Source organism: Mesoplodon mirus (assembly GCF_964341445.2).
Source record: "Mesoplodon mirus genome assembly, chromosome: 1".
NCBI lineage: Eukaryota > Metazoa > Chordata > Mammalia > Artiodactyla > Ziphiidae > Mesoplodon > Mesoplodon mirus.
In genome coordinates, this window is record NC_138976.1 from 76,095,378 (window position 1) to 76,113,189 (window position 17,812).

Genomic DNA, 17,812 nt, shown 5'->3' on the forward strand with positions numbered 1-17,812 from the left:
TTGGTGAGTGTAGAGAGCCAATTATAAATTGTCACAATGCCGAGCATCTTTGGATGATAAGAATACGCTAATCTCCAAGGTCGGTATTCGTCATTTTTAGCTGTGTATTCATTTGTTCACTGATCCATCCTTTGATATTCTTGCTCTTAGGGCCTGAGGATCATTTTCTCAGATGCGTCTCGGCTCATCTTCCGGCTCAGTTCCTCCAGTGGTGTGCGGGCCACCATCAGACTATATGCAGAAAGCTATGAGAGGGATCCCAGTGGTCATGATCAGGAGCCCCAGGTACCTGAACGGAGCTGTGCTCTCAGCACTGTGTGTCTTACTGCCCCTGGAAAACTTGAGGAGCTTTAGTGGGGGTGATTTTACTTTCTAGAGAGGTGTATTGATAGCTCCAGCTATCAAGGACAAACTGTGAGTGACTCTAAGCAGATTTAACTCATTTATTGCAGTGTTTGAAACAGAAAAATTGCTCTCAAGCATCTGTGAGTTTAGACCAGCATTTCCGAAGCCACTTGCCTCTCTTGACTGTTCTGCAGTTTGTTGATTGTGGTAACCTCAAGAGAGGCACCTTGTATAGACCAGTTAAGGAAATTCTGAGTTAGAGTCAAGCGGGTCAAACTCTTCAGAGCCTTGTCTATACTTATGTAAATGATGGGTTCCCAAGTGTTCTGAAAACTCTGGGTTGGACCACGTCCGTCAGGTGCCACTATAGATGCTACCCTGGGCTTCCTCTCTGAGGTTGCTGCATGGCCCACTGTGAGAGGAGGGGCCATGGCTGGTCTGAATTTAAAGTGAAGGGAGGACACTGACACAGCTGGGCTGGCCTGTGTATGGCAGAGCCCCCTTAACTTGTCAGCACAGGGCTAATTAAAAACTCACTTAGAAAAGCAACAACACAACCATATCCTCACCCCCGTATTTGTTAAAGCTCCAGGCAACATTATTTAATACCAGAAAGTACCCATTATAATGTTGAGCACTTCCATCTACACTGCTAGCTGCCCCTCCCTGCCTTGGTCTCTAGTTCAGCCTGGGTTTTGAAGCAGAGTCCTTGAGGAAATGGTTCCTTGAGATGAAACCATTGGTTCCATCTGCAATGCTTCTTTTGTGGAGAAGTAGAGAAGCAAAGAAAAACTCACTGCTTCTCAGTGTAGAGTTGCCCAGAATTTTCAGGTATAATTTGCCAAAGTTGCACCATGGATGGAATAAGATACCAGGGAGGGTTATCTTTCTTTGTAAGTAATTTAGTGGTTTTTGTTTTTGTTTTTAATGGTATCTTTCTTTGGAGGGTCTCAAAGAACTTGATGAAAATGGTACCATAGAACCTTACACCTGACTCTGTAACCAGTGGATCTATCTGGAGTAAAATTACCCCAGATGGGGAAGGAGAGTCCTGGAAGGCCTCTGTTGTCAGGGTCACTGAAAGTGTGAAGGGCCAGAGCATGAAGCCAGCATCGAGACTTTGGCCTTTTCCTTCTCAGGATCCCAGGCTCTCCATGCAGGGATGTGCCACGCTCTGCGAACATAATTTGTTACTGAGTACATTTCACCCAAGATAGTACCAAATCATGCAAGAATTAGAGGCTAACACTGTCTTTCCATATAAAACTCTTCTACACCTCATGTTGGGAAGTGAGATTAAAGCAAGAGCCTGAAAGTCCAGAGCTACGTACAGGGTGAGGAATGATATTCCTGGCCTCACCAACTCTGACTCACTCTGATTCGAGGCTATTTTTTCTTCAACATTCCTTTCCCTATTTGCACGGGGTAAGTGGTTATGATGTTTGCTTATTTTTATTTACCTTTGCACTAACTGCAGAAGTATGATGTCCAGGCCATTAGACACATGTAAAAATACCCTATACACGTATGAGTCTCTCTCTGAGGTGGTCCCCAAAGGCCAAGTGATACCACTTTTTTTTAAGGTTTACTTTGAAGTTGAAAACCACCACAGGTCTGCTGCTAGAAGGTTGTGTGGTAAGTATATACTTCAAAAGAATCATAAGTAATGCTGGTTATAGTCGCCATTGCTGTGTATTTCCCATCCTGTTGGTTTAAAAAGTTTGCCACTTTGAATGGTTGGGAAATCCCTTCATTGATAGGGCTCTTCTTCTGATTGCTGATATTCCTTTCTTTTGTAATCCTAAGTGAGGGTTTTGCCGGACCTAGCTAGGTGGGCCTCAGAATATTTAGCTTATGATCTAGCTAAAAATTTTAGATTAAAATAGAACTCCTTGTTCAAAGACCAGACATCATTAACTCATCATCTTAAGCCGTACTGTGTAATATATTTCAGTCAAGATATAATTTAGAGTAAGATTTTAAAAGGCACCTAAACCCCTAAGGAAAAGGAAGCAGCATCTCTCAGCAGGCCCACCTGTCTCAATTACTGCTGAACTGTCCCTAGGCATCTAAGTTTAACCACTGGGGGGCCTCCTTCCAGCACTGCTTTCCGGGACCACCTGCTTCTGCCTTCCAAGAGCTCTGGAAGGAAAAGCCTGTGGTTAACTGTTAACAGAGATCAAAGATAAGGCCTTCTGCTCAAGCTGCTAATATTATTATTGGTCCAGGGCCTAGCAGGGCAACACCAGCTTGTGGTGCTTTCTTAGCTACAGAGACCTCTTCCACCTTTTTATTATTATTATTATTTTATTTATTTTTTTTGTGGTACGCGGGCCTCTCACTGCTGTGGCCTCTGCCATTGCAGAGCACAGGCTCCAGACGCGCAGGCTCAGCGGCCATGGCTCACGGGCCCAGCCACTCCGTGGCATGTGGGATCTTCCCGGACCAGGGCACGAACCCGTGTCCCCTGCATCGGCAGGTGGACTCTCAACCACTGCGCCACCAGGGAGCCCTTTTTATTATTTTTTAAAATTAATTAATTAACTTATATTTGTCTGTGTTGGGTCTTCGTTGCTGTGCGCGGGCTTTCTCTAGTTGCTGCGAGCGGGGGCTACTCTTTGTTGCGGTGCGCGGGCTTCTCACTGCGGTGGCTTCTCTTGTTGTGGAGCATGGGCTGTAGGCATGCCGGCTCAGTGGTTGTGGCTCACTGGCTCTAGAGCACAGGCTCAGTAGTTGTGGCACACGGGCTTAGTTGCTCTGTGGCATGTGGCATCTTCCCGGACCAGGGCTCGAACCCGTGTCCCCTGCATTGGCAGGTGGATTCTTAACCACTGCGCCACCAGGGAAGTCCCTCTTCCACTTTTTTAGCTTGTTCTGACTTAGAGTCCAGAAAGCAGAGAACAGATCCCACCCCCCCACACACACACTCCCACTTGCACTCAGAAGCCCATAAAAGTACCTCTCTGGTCTGTAGAGATTCCATTGATAATCTTATTCTAATTCAACAGGTATTTTTGGATGTTTTACCCACCCTAACAAGTTATTTAACAAGAAGACTCCCTTATTATTGTTATTTAACAAGAGTTCCCTTTAACTAGCTTATCAGCATCTGGCTCTTCTACTTTGCACATGGATAGTTTCTTTTCCAGACATTTTAGACACATGAACAGAACATGTTTTAAACATTTATACTGTGGTTGCCTTGTGGAAGTATTCATAGCTATCCTAGTGATGCAACTAGGAAAACTTGTGATTCAATCTATATGCACGTAAGTCTTTACTCCTGAGTGTAGATTTTCCACTTGGGTCCTTTTGTCTAACAGTGATTATGCTATTTGCCTTAAGCTGATGTAAAATAATTTCTTATCTACATCAGAAAATATTTTTTAAAAAATTCTATTCATGTGCACCTAAGAATTGGTGGGGAGGGGAGGAAGGGGGTGGGGAGGGCTCTGATGAGATGCAGAGGTGCTTGCCTTGCCCTCACCCTGTGTCCTTGGTAAATTAGGAAGGAAAGCTTCCAAGGCCTATTTCTAGGAGATTACAGAGTTTTCAAAATACAAGATTACTTTAATTTTACTGGCAATCAGTAGGCCTTCAATGAGCCCTCACACCAGCTGGGAATAATTTGAAAAAGGGATGAGCCAAAAGAATTTAAATTCACAGGTAACCAGAAACAGTCCAGTTATTTCCATTTTCTTTCCCACCAAGCTTATTAGCAGGACTGCTAAATTCACTTTTTCTTCACCTTCTTTCCTTGTCCCTTTGAGCCTGAGGGTGGAATAGCTAATAAACAATAAACGATCCAAAAGGAAAAGGAAGGAGAAGTTTTGCTAAGGCCAGGGGTAATCACAGGCTGATAATCAGTTCCCAGCTAATCAGCAGTTGGCTTTGGAACTTTAAGAGCTCCACCCCATCCAGCCCCTGGAAGGAGACTGATTTTCTCTAACCCTCCTTACAAATTGAGGGAATTTATGTATGTATTTCTGATAAGCTGTACATAGAACACCTTAAAAACTAATATCTAAGCACCGGAAGTCTCTCTACACTGGATTCATCTGTCAAACCAAAGGCCAGCTGGTGTTTTGTCCTAGCTGTTCTTATTTTGACTTTATAATCCAGAAATATAAAGCCCAGAGCCCTTTTGTACTATGCTGGGAGAACATATAATTTATCTTCTAAACCACGATACTTCTGAGAGTGACAGGGGGCACCGATCCCAGCTCAACAGATGGTTACTCTAGCTACACACCTTCTTGCTCTCTGAGATATGCACACCTCTTTGGAGATGGGTTTCTAAGAGCATCAGCAATATAAACCCAGTAGTACAGAGAGAGCAGGCCAAGAAGGGAAGAGTTAGATCAGTGGTTCTAACCCAGACTGCACGTCAGAACCATTTGGGGGCCTTGGTGAGGATAACACACCTGGGCCCACTCTCAGAGATTGACTTTAATTATTCTGCCTGGACCTATAGTTTTAAAAAGCTATCCAGGTGATTCTAATTAGACGAGTGCCTCTCAGACTTTAAGGTGTATATGAATCACCTGGAGATCTTATCAAGATGAAGATTCTGACTCAGCTTTGGGGAAGACTGGAGAGTCTGCATTTCTAACAAGCCCCAAGGCATATCGTGCTGCTGGTCCAGGGGCCACGCTTTGAACAGCAAAGAGTTAGATGAACTGTGAAGCCCTAAAAACAGGGCCTTGAAAAAAAAATTTTAAGGGGGAAATTTTATTTTTATTTAACTATGTTTTCCATTTTCAGAATTAAACTTTTTTTAAAAGTTAAAGTATATTTGATCGACCTTGAAATCTTTAAAATGGTAGAAGGGGCAACACCTGTTTTTAGTGCCCTTGCAGGCATGGGCTTCTGTCCTCTAGACTTCCCGGTTGCCCACTGGACTCCATGTGAATGTCTTCTAGGGCTCTCCCACTTGACGCCTGCCAGTGCTCTGCTCCCCTCCCCCACCAAACCCTGCTTCTTTCAGTGTCTTCTTCATCTCAGTAAATGGCAGTTTCATCCTTCCAGTAGGTTCAGCCAGAAATCTAAGATTCATCCTTGACTCCTTTCTTTCTCTCCTACCCCACATCCAAGAGCAAATCCTATCAACTTGACCTTCAAAACACAACCAGAGTCTGACCCCGTCTTACCATCCCCACCATTGCTACCCTGGGCCAAACTGCTGTCCTCTCTAGATGATTGCAGTGCCCTCCTCACTGGCCTCCTTCCTTCCACTCTTGCCCACTCCCTTGCCCACACCCTAGTCTCAGCACAACAACCAGAAGACTTTTTTTTTTTTTGCCATATGTGGGCCTCTCACTGTTGTGGCCTCTCCCGTCGCGAAGCACAGGCTCCGGACGCGCAGGCTCAGTGGCCATGGCTCAGGGGCCCAGCCGCTCCACGGAATGTGGGATCTTTCCGGACCGGGGCACGAACCCGCGTACCCTGTATCAGCAGGTGGACTCCCAACAACTGCGCCACCAGGGAAGCCCCAGAAGACTTTTTAAAAAAACATGTTAGATCACCTCATGACTCTAAAATCCTCCAGTGGCTCCCCAGCTCACTCAGAGAAGAGCCGAAACCCTTACTGTGGTCTCAAACACAACTGGAAATGGCCCCTTTTCTCCCTCTGACTTCATCTCTTACCTCCCATCCTGTTTCTCTCTCCACTCCAGCCATTGTTTGGTGAACATGCCAAGAATACTCCGCCTCATGGCACTTAACAGTGGCTGTTCCCTCTGCCTGGAATGCTTTTCCCTCTGATATCTGCATGGCCTTCCCCCTCACTTCTCAATGAGGGTTACCCTGGCCACTCTACGTAAAATAGCCCTCATACCCGAGTGCGACTTAGCTCCCTTGCCCTGCTTTACTTTTCTCCATAGTACATAGTCCTGTCACATATATATTTACTTGTTTCTTTGTTTTATTGTCTGTCTCCACCCAGTAGAATAAAACACCAGGAGGCCAGTGCTTGGTTTTTTTTCACTGTACCCCTAATGCACAGAATACCACCTGGCATACGGTAAATGTCCAGTACAATTTTGCCAAATGAACAAAATACAAACAGTCCCCGACTTATCATGGTTCAACTTGATTTTTCTACTTTTTGATGGTGCTAAAGTAATAAGCATTCAGTAGAAACCGTACTTCTAATTTTGATCTTTTCCTGGGCTAGTGATATGTGGTCCCGTACTCTCTGGTCATGCTGGGCAGCAGCACTGAGCCACAGCTCCCAGTCAGCCACACAATCTCAAAAGAAAACAACCAATGGATACACTTAAAACCACTCTGTATCCCTACAACCGTTCTGATTTTCACTTCAGTACAGTATTCAATAAATTACATGAGCCATTCAACACTTTATTATAAAATAGTCTTTGTGTTAGATGAATTTGCCCCACTGTAAGCTAATGTAAGTGTTCTGAGCACGTTTAAGGTAGGCTAGGCTAAGCTAAGGTGTTCCGTATGTTAGGTGTGTTAAATGCACTTCTGACTTATGGTATTTTCAGCTTAAGATGGGTTTATCAGGAGGTTACCCATCGTAAATCAAGGAACATCTGTATTCAGTGTTAATTACTTTGGAATATCTCACACTGATTATATCACACTGGAAACTGTACTCAGTATGAACCTTGGTGCTACCATCAGGTTTTCTTCTGTGATTGAGGGTTTGAATAAAACCAGTTGTCATTTTTAAGGTCTACAATGTGCCAGGCACCATTCTACATATTGGGTTGGCCAAAAGGGCAAAACATTGTATGGAAAAACCTGGACACACTTTTTGGCCAACCCAGTATTTTAGATGTATCCATTATTTTATTAATGGTTCCAGTGGCCCCCAGAGTAGAATTATTGTCCCGCTTTTGCAAGTGAGTAAACTGAGTCAGGGAACATTCAGCCCCACGGATCCGGTAAGGTCTGGATTGGAGATTCATACTAGGTCTTAATAAAACCCATGTTTTCCATGGTAACGCTTGAGGTCCTGAGGAGGTCCCGAGGAGAGAGAATTTCTTCTTACCTGTGCTTGAAGCCAAGGTTGCACCTGGAGCCTCGGTTCAGTGTTACTTATTGAGAGACTTTTTTCTCTCACCAACAACCAATTCTCTGATTCTTAGACACCAACTGGGTGTCCAACAATTCAATTCAGTTGAGACTAACTACTCTGAGTTAGCCCAGACCCACAGGTTAAGGGCTCAGTCTCACAAGATTGCCCCCACTTCAGACACTAGCTGCAAATGGGCACCCAGGCTCCCCACATTACCGCCCATTTGACTATAAATTCAGGGGTTCCCATGATTCCCCCCTTAGGCTTGATAATTTGCTAGAGTGACTCACAGAACCCAGAAAAGCACTTTACTTACTATCAGTGATTTTTTTTTTTTTTTTTTTTTTTGCGGTACGCGGGCCTTTCACTGTTGTGGCCTCTCCCGTTGCGGAGCACAGGCTCTGGACGCACAGGCTCAGCGGCCATGGCTCACGGGCCTAGCCGCTCTGCGGCATGTGGGATCTTCCCGGACCGGGGCACAAACCCGTGTCCCCTGCGTCGGCAGGCGGACTCTCAACCACTGCGCCACCAGGGAAGCCCTACTATCAGTGATTTTTTATAAAGGATGCAACTTCATTTTTCTCCTCAGAGTTTAGTCTGTATTGCTGTAGTTTGGAGGTATGGGGGAGGGTGGAGTGATGTAGAGAGAGTTGAGAAGAGCAGCACGTGGTTAAAGGGTTGGGATGTAAACTCTATGGCCAAGTTGAAGAGCTGGCTCATTTTGCTTGAAAGAGAGGCGTGACCTGGAGGTCTTCAGGAATTTAAAGAATAATGTGATGCAGAGAAAGATGACCAGCTGTTCTCCATAACTGATGAATATGTAATTTGAGGAAATAAATTCAAGCTGAACTGGAAGTGATTCAGATTGCCTGTTAGAACAATTTCCCAACTTAAGATGGCTGGTTTGTGCTTTTCTAGAAGTCTCCATGACCACAAAGATTCAAATAATTTTTAAATATGGGCAAGGGTGGAAGAGATAGAGAAAGATAACATTTCAACGTATGCTTCAGCCTAAAAATTTTGGTTCTGTGATTATTACTTTAAAAAAAAAATAAAGAAAATTTTGCTGAGGTGGGTTAGATTTCCCCCTAGTGGACTAGAAAGGAATTTAGTACAACTGTTTTCACAAATCAGAGTCACCTGGAGCTGAATTAAAATTGAGAAAGAAGCAAACATGTATGGGATTTCTTTATTTCTACTCATTTAGGTGAATTGCCCCTTAAAAAAAAAAAAAGACAGGGCGGGCTTCCCTGGTGGTGCAGTGGTTGAGAAACCGCCTGCCAATGCAGGGGACACGGGTTCGTGCCCCGGTCCGGGAAGATCCCACATGCTGCGGAGCAGCTAGGCCCATAAGCCATGGCCGTTGAGCCTGCGCATCCGGAGCCTGTGCTCCGCAATGGGAGAGGCCACAACAGTGAGAGGCCCGCGTATCGCAAAAAAAAAAAGACAGGGCAAACAGTCCTTATTTTTCTCACTTGGATATTGAAATCTGGACTCACGCTCTGCTGTTACTGTGGATTGTTTTCCCTGGAACTGAGGACCTTTCCTGGGATGGTCATCAGATGGTGTGTGATAAACTCCCTTGGGCTGGGAATTTGGCAGATGTTTTGAAGGGGCTAGCGACTGTCGCAGTCCAGGGCTGTTTAGGGTTTTGATGACAATGGGCCTTTCCCTCGGCCTCTGCTGGGATCACAACTCCCTTTAAGGTACTGAGTGTGTGCTGGCTTGGGGCAGAGGCTCACCCTGTCCACCCACACTGTGGACATTCTAGGACTTGTGGGAAAGCGTGTGCCTTGATGACAGCTGGCTGTCACTCACGTCAATCCCACAAATAGGGCCCATCTCAAATCCTCCTTCTTTTGCAGTATATGCAAAAAAGACCCTTGCTCCAAATCTTGTCAGACTGTCTTGATATTGCTAATTTATCCCAAGAACCTAGTGGTCTTAAGAAGTAGAACAGCTAAAAGTCATGCCTTGATCCTGGCTCTGGGTCAATTTTGAATTAAGGTTTACAGACCCAGAGCTCTGAAAAAAAAATTATATTTCCTCTTCCCACGTCCCCGTGTGTCATTCAAAATAAAACCAAAATCAGCTTTAAACATAAAGGTAAGGGGCTTCCCTGGTGGCGCAATGGTTGACAGTCCGCCTGCCGATGCAGGGGACACGGGTTCGTGCCCCGGTCCGGGAAGATCCCACATGCCGTGGAACGGCTGGGCCTGTGAGCCATGGCCGCTGAGCCTGCGCGTCCGGAGCCTGTGCTCTGCAATGGGAGAGGCCACAACAGTGAGAGGCCCGCGTACCGCAAAAAAAATAAATAAATAATGGTAAGGAAATCTAACAAAACTTAGGTATTTTTTTTCCCTACAAGGCTATTTATTTTGGTGCTTCTGCTTTATTGTGCCCAAAGCACATACTTAACCAGCTATTGGTTAACCTAGAGTCTTGCTGGATCTTGTTTACTCAGCCTGAAAAGGGAGCATGAATGAATTTGCCTTGGTCACACAAGTACAGAGGGTCACTGGCCATAACTCCTCTCGCCAGATGAATGGGCTTGACAAGCTGTGGCCAGCACAATCTGGCTTTCCCAGCATCCTCTTTGTTCCAGCCCAGACGCACAGCACAACGAAGTTTCCATGCCTTTCAGCAGAAAGCTACTGAAGGCTCATAGGCTGGCGGTGATTCAGGCTTTCTTTGAATCAGTGCCCTTCTTTGGTGGATAGTAAATCCTTTGCTTTACTCGTAAGTTAAGAGTGTACCTTGGCAAATAAACACTGATGGTGAATCTTGAGATTGTCTGTGACATTCAGAAGAAGGCCCAGGACGAGACCATGCACTGAAGCAGCCTGAGGAGGAGGAGGCATTGCCTGGCTTCCCCACCACGGTCACGCTTTTTTCCCATGATGAACGCAGGATCTGGGCAGTTGAGGTGAGGAATGTGGCTGTTTTTAGCTCTCCTATCTGCTCTTGGCTGATTTTAAGTGTGATGCCCTAATCCCCAAAAGAGAAACCCTATTCAAGATGCAGGTGGGGGAGTTCCGCATCCTTTGTTTTTGCTTCCCAGGAAAGTTGGGAGGTATGACACAAACTTCCGGAGAGCGGCATATCAATAGCGGAATGCTTCAGCCTTAGGCAGGAGGGAAAACAGCGAAAGGTTCCTGAAACTCTTGTTTTACTGTTTTTTGTTGTTTGTTTTTTAGTGGAGGAGCAGGTGGTTTGTTGCTTGGTTTCATTTCCGAGCACCTTTGTTGGTAGAAGTCATCATGTAAGGCATTGTTTGGTAGGTATTTGAAACAGGGGCACGGGAGGTAGATGAGGCTATGAGTGTTTTATTGGGTTTTTTTTGCGGAACGCGGGCCTCTCACTGTTGTGGCCTCTCCCGTTGTGGAGCACAGGCTCCGGACGCGCAGGCTCAGCGGCCATGGCTCACGGGTCCAGCCGCTCCGCGGCATGTGGGATCCTCCCGGACCGGGGCACGAACCCGTGTCCCCTGCATCGGCAGGCGGACTCTCAACCACTGCGCCACCAGGGAAGCCCTATAAGAGTGTTTTAAAATGTAGGTTTTATCATTATTTGGGTATGGTGAGGCCAGTAGGTGAGGAGAGGATTGTCATTGAAAAGGTAGCTTGTTACTCACCATTCCCAAGAGGTGGGACAAGTCACTCCATGCAGTGCCATGTGGGGAGGAACCAGGGTTGGTTATGAGGCAGAAGGAATAGGGGGAAATGTAGCTAAGAGCTTTTATTATGGTTTCCGTGGAAAGGAAGAAGGGAAGCAGGGTTCGCAGGTTTAGGATTAGCTAGTTTGAATAATTTCAGCAGGCTCTGGGGCATAGGGGCTTCTTGTGTTCCTAGTTGTCGGGTACCTGGCCCTGGGGTGATTAGGGCAGGTGGATAGTGGTCTGAGTGTGAGAGCCCAACAAAGCAGGTGGTTGGGGAGTGAGCTCTGGATTCGTTGCTCTAATTATAAAAGGGGGGGGGGTCCCAGGGGAGCTCTCTGCTCTCTCTAGAAATTAGCTAATCCTGAAGGAGCGTTCCCTTCCAGTGTCAGCAAGGTCCCAAATGTCAAAGCATCAGAATGGAAGACATGCTTCATACAAAGAGGAAGAAAACACAGTGACTTTTTCAGGTGAATAAAACTGTGGGGGCACCAAGATTTTGCTTTTTTCATATACCGTTAAGGCCACGTGGCCCACATTGAAAGGCTGGGCTTTGGAACCCTACATCCTTGGTCTTGAGCCCTGGGTCTGCCATTTTCCAGTTCTGTAATCTTGGGCAACTTAATTTCTGTAAACTTCAGTTACTTTATCAGTCACATGAGGATAAAAATACTTATTTCATAGGATTATTGTGATGATTACATGAAATAATTCATTTAAAGTGTTTTGGACAATGCCTGGTACATAAAAAATGCTCACTAAGTGTTTGTTGTCGTTAATAATCTCGTTCTTGCCATTATTTTTATTAATAGCAATGTAGACCAGAGTTTTGATCATGTGAGGATCAAAAAGTCCCAGACTAACTAGCAATTTGTTTTATAATGGAATTAACCTGTCTTGTCTTTTCATCTTCCACTAAATTCTCTGAGGGTCAACTGGATCTATGGGAGATATCCCAAGAGAACTGGCAGCTTTTAAAGATGTCGGTCTTATAAGAGGGTGCCGGGGCCCTGTGACACAATGTTTTAGTTACATAATACTGTATTGAAAGGTTCAAAAATGAATTTGAAATTCTCTTCCTGTCTCTGCATTCTCCTTTCCTTTTCTCACTCCTCCCGTTATTTAAAATTCTTACATCCATGGAGCTAGTGGAACAAATTTGCTGCCCTCCTGGCTTGAAGCAAGAGGTACTGAGTTGGGGTTGTTCAGTAATTCTGTTTTATCCAAGATAATGTGCCATTGGTTGGTTGTTCCCAACTCATTTGCCAGAAAAAAAGTATTTAAAGACTAGGGTAGGTGTGAGATAAAGAGAGGATTTCTGGAGTCTCTGTTGCTTGTTATGAGGCATGTGCTTGCTGGCTTCAAAGCATTAAATGCAAAAAATTAGTCCCATGAGTTGGGAGATTGGGATTGACATATACTATTTTATATTATATCTAAAATAGATAACTAATAAGGACCTACTGTATAGCACAGGGAACTCTACTCCATACTCTGTAATGGCCAATATGGGGAAAGAATATAAGAAAGAGCAGATATATGTATTGATATAGTATAACTGATTCACTTTGCTGTACACCTGAAACTAACACAACATTGTAAATCATCTATACTCCAATAAAAATTTTTTAAAAATTAGTCCCATGGAGTAGGTGTTAGCAAGCTTTTTCTGTAAAAGCCAGATAGTAAATACTTTAAGTTTTGCTCACTGTATTAGTTTGCTAGGGCTGATGTAACAGTCCGACAGACTGGCTGCTTCGACAACAGAAATGTATTGTCTCACAGAGACTAGAAGTTCAAGATCAAGGTGTTGGCAGAGTTGCTTCCTTCCCTCACCTCAGAGCTGTGAGGGAAGGATGTGTTCCAGGCCTCTCTCCTTGGTTTGTAAATAGCTGTCTTCTCCCTCTGTCTCTTTATATCATCTTCCCTCTGTGTCCAAATATCCCCCCTAGTAAGCAGACCAGGCATATTGGAGTAGCGCCCACCCTCATGACCTCACTTTAACTAGATTGCCTCTGTCAAGACCTTATCTCCAAAGGTCACATTCTGAGGTACTGGGGATTAGGACTGGAACAGCTGAATGTGGGAGAGAGGGACACGAGTCAACCCATAACACTAGTCACATTGTCTGTGTTGCAACTTCTCAACTGCCACTGTAGCACAAAAGCAGCCACAGACAATACATAAATGAATAAGTAAATTTATTTATGGGTATTAAACTTTGAATTTCATATAACTTTCACATGTCACAAAATATTCTTCTGATTTTTTTTTCAATGATTTAAAAACGTAAAGGTAAGTCTTAGTTCACAGGCTATCCAAAAACCAGGTGGTAGACCAGACTTAGCCCGAGGATTCTAGTTTGCTGACCCTGGCCTTTTTGAACATTATGGACAATTTCTGATTATATTCAGGGAAGCATGCATCCAAATGAGTTTGGCTCAACAATACATTTTGTAAAAGGTACAATTACATTCGTATTCACATGTGTGTTTATATAGAGAGTTGAATTTTAACGTTTTCAAAACAAGTATCAAATATCCCTGGAAATCTCCAAAATTGGCCTTCTGAGGTTGAATCCCCAGCATATGATGGCAAGAAAACCTGAAAGGAAAATGTCTTCAAGCGTGTTTGTTTCATGAAATCGAATTCCTTTTTCAGGTGTTTGGTTTCTTTCTTATAGGAAGGATTCCTTCTTTTTTCTATTTAAAGCAGTTGCTTACAAATGATTTTCAGATGAGCAGCACTAGAACTATGTTGGAAGACAAAGGAGAACTATTCAGGAGGAACTCGTGGATAAATGGTATGAAAAAAGAAAGGTATGAGAGAGAGTCCTGGACAGTACTTAGAATGCATGGGCAGCAAGTGTGGGCCATTTCTACTTGTGCAAAGCCAGGAGTGCCCTGACATTGTGTTCTGGTGTGAATGGGGCTCCCAGGAGTGGCTAACAAGGCATGATTGCATTTCAGATGCTTTCTCAGTGACCCTCAAACCCACCGCCCACAGAAGCCCCACATCCCTTAGGAAGCCAAGCCTATTGTTGCCTTTTGTTCTTGGTTTGCTTTTAGTTACAGCCTCAGGTATTACAATGAGGATGGGCAGTATGGTATTCAACAAAAGCTAAGATACTTTGATATCTGACTAAGATTTTCCAGCTGTACATTATGTACTGTCTTTAACCACCTGGGCATTTCTCTACTGGTGAATCCAGTTGCTGACCCCGACTTACATCAACATAGGGTATTTCATTTTGATACAGCTCAGAATTTGCAGTCCTGATGAATTCACCGTCCATGTAATGAATACGATTCACTAAGCAGTTTAAAAGCAGATATAGGGGCTTCCCTGGTGGCGCAGTGGTTGAGAGTCCGCCTGCCAATGCAGGGGACACGGGTTCGTGCCCCGGTCCGGGAAGATCCCACATGCCATGGAGCGGCTGGGCCCGTGAGCCATGGCCGCTGAGCCTGCACGTCCAGAGCCTGTGCTCCACAACGGGAGAGGCCACAACAGTTGCGAGGCCTGCGTACCGCCAAAAAAAAAAAAAAAAAAAGCAGATATAATTTATACCGTTTCTATTAGTACTTGAAACTCTTGCTACCCAAAGAGTAGTCCTTGGTTCAGTAACATCAGCATCACCTGGTTGCTTCTGAGACGCAGAATCTCAGGCCCCACCCCAGACCTGCCAAATCAGATTTTGCATTTTGAGAAGCTCCCCAGGGGATCTGTGTCCACATTCAAGTCAGAGCGTTCCTGCTCTGCTAACCTTCAGCATCCTTATTTCCACCTCTGTTTGGCAGGATTGACTTTCCTTCCAGACCAGATAAATCCCTCTAAAGCCAAACCACTAGGAGGCATTTGTAGGGGTAACTGGCCTCTTCTATTCTCTCCTCCTGGAAAATTACAAAAAGTGCAGAAAATAACCCAGACAAATGTCCCAGGACCTTTGAAGACCTGTTTCCACTTCTCAGAAACTTAACAAAACAAGAAACAAGAAAATCAGTTTTCCTTTGCATCACCATAGAAACCCTACCTCAGTATCAACTCCGTAGTGTTAGACTGTGTTTTCTTCACACAATTACACTAGTCAAACTGAGAGATTCAAAATAACCTGGGCATGAAGAAAGTTCTGATTTGATTTTACAGAGATAGGAAGCCTTGCCAAAATTGTGGGTAGGCAGTCTAGCACTACTTCGATTAAAAGGCCAACAACATACTTCAAGGACTTAAGGGCAATATGGCAGCCGCGTCACAGAGGGAAAGTCCGTGGAAGAACATATTCTTTTGTCAAAAGTGGAAGAAACGTTCAGTCACTGCACTCGTAAACTGTATATTCCCCGCCCATAAATTCCAGGCGCGGTCTTTGTCTCGCAGGGAAGCCTGTGCGTAGAGGGCTCGCTGCTGTCACCCTAGAGCCTGGCGCTGAGGACTCCGCTGCCCTGGCCCTGCTCAGACAGCCTCACAGCACAAGTTCTCTTTCTTCTGTTGCTTCTGCCCTCTTTCTCCCTGTGGTGGTCCTTGCTCACTTACTGCTTTAGACACAGACACACCCTGAAGGAATGTGTTCTGAGTGTAGGCACGTCTGTTCCATCTGTTTTCAGCTTTGTCTTGTCCACCTGCCATCTGACTGTGTTCCCTCTGGCTAGATAGAGGGGCCCCCCGTGCACACAAACAGAAAAGGAAGGGATTTCCTGAGGCCCAGAGCATCTGACTGATACAGAGAGATCTTAGTTCTGACCAGAGTGACTTTGGGTGTCTTTCATTCAAAGAGCTGAGAACACTGGTGATATTCTTAATCTTTTTTTATCTGATCTTCCATCAGAAAAGATCGTATGAACTTCATTTTATGGACAAGGAAGCACAAGGCAGAGGAGTTGTTGTCTGTCTATCAAAGGTCAACATGCTGGGGCTAGAATGCTGGTCTACTCACTTCCGCCCCCTGCGGTCCTAGCAAGCCAGGCTTCCTGCTTCAAGAATAACAACTACAACACCGACAATGATATATCCATTAGCTTGTGTTCTATGCGTGCCTGTGTTGGGTTAGGGTAGAATGCTGAGTGTTTTGTGTGAGTTATATCTGATTCTCACCACAGTCCAGTGGGATACATACTCATCCGTTCTTGTTATGCAAATGATAAAACTTTGGCCCTGAGGATTTGAATAACCTACTATTTCTAAATGATATGAACCTAGGCTCTGGCCCCAGAGCCCATGGTCTTAGCTAGGGTGCTGTGCTATGTGGTATCAAAAAATATAGGGTGGGCTTCCCTGGTGGTGCAGTGGTTGGGAGTCCGCCTGCCAATGCAGGGGACACGGGTTCGTGCCCCGGTCCGGGAAGATCCCACGTGCTGCAGAGTAGCTGGGCCCGTGAGCCATGGCCGCTGAGCCTGCACGTCCTGAGCCTGTACTCCGCAACGGGAGAGGCCACAACAGTGAGAGACCCGCGTACCACACAAAAAAATAAAAATAAATAAATAAATAATATAGGGATGTGCACCCAGCTATGAAAAAATAGAGTAATCAGGGTGCCCGTCTTCAGTCTGGTGTATCACTGATGCTCCCAACCCATCCTCTACGAGTATTCCCAGATGCAACCCCTGAGCCCCACAATTCCAGAGCAGTGGGAAGTCTAGTTTCTCCTTTAGACTTCCTACCCCTGTTTATGTCCTCAAATCCTTTCCAAAGAACTAGTCCTCTCTTAGAAGGCTGTACCTTCTAGAGGCTAGAGAATGCCACAATGTTACCTGTGACCAGTTACATCAAGTGGGCTGGGGGGTGGCAGTTATGGGACATGCAAAGAGACTGTTAACTTTTCCCCTGGAGAAGTAGTATCACCACCCCAGGGTGGGCTCCCCAATGGTGGGCCTGAAAGGAAATGGTGGGCTAGGCCACTGAAGATCCCCCTAGGCCTCGGTGGTTTCTCAAGGTGGGAGAGGAAAAGATCCCATATTCTCAGAACTGCGCTCAGCCAGGAGTTCTCCCTGCCAAAGTGGACCTAGAGTCTCCTCATCTCTCTCTGTGGCTTCCTTTGCACGCTGCTTTGCCAGCCTCAAGAGTGCCCCTGGGAGGCTGTGTCGAGAGGAGACAGTTCCTGGATTACAGTCCTGTGTCTTAGTCACGGTCAGCTCAGTCCATGTGGAGAATCTGAATCTCAGAGACGGCGGGTTGGGGACGACCTCAGCCCCTTCATTCCCCAAAACTGTTCTGGGCTCCTCATGCAAATCTGCCGGCCCTCACTCACAGTTTTCAAGCCCCTCACAGTGAGACTGCCTATTTCAGAAAAAGAAAACATGTAAATTAGAATGTCCTAGATTGCTGGATATAGAACTATCCAGGTAAGGTATATCCTCATTATACTGAAATCATCTAATTGCTTCTGTTTCATTATTGCTTATTCAGTGATAGCCAATTCAGATGCCTGTCGAGACAGGCAGCAAATTCTAGACTGGGGCTAGTTTAAGACCACAGAGCACAGTGGGAACTCTGGTGACACTCAGCTCTCTCCAGTTATTGCCTTGTTAGTCTGTGAGCCCAGGGTTGCCAGATCCCCCGAATTTTCAGAAATCTAGATTTCATATGAAATTTAATATTGGCAGGAAAATGATTACCAAAACAAAAGCAAAACCCTGTCTGTGTGAAGGACTTCTAGTATGAGTGGGCTAGATGATTCAAACTAACCTTCCTTCTGAAAAGAGAAAAGCTGAAAGAAATCTATAAAAGTATCTTTGGAAAAGCATCAATGACCAATGACCTAATAAGATAGCAACATG

General features: G+C 45.1%; 1 protein-coding gene across 1 annotated transcript in view; it reads left to right on the forward strand.

Annotated features, from left to right (window-relative positions):
* The window catches only part of PGM5 (phosphoglucomutase 5), a 192,933-nt gene that overhangs the window by 156,400 nt on the left and 18,721 nt on the right, over nucleotides 1-17,812 (forward strand). Inside the window, exon 10 of the mRNA XM_082612658.1 lies at nucleotides 151-285. Coding sequence (XP_082468784.1) covers nucleotides 151-285 — 135 coding nt within the window. The remainder of the gene's footprint in view (nucleotides 1-150; nucleotides 286-17,812) is intronic.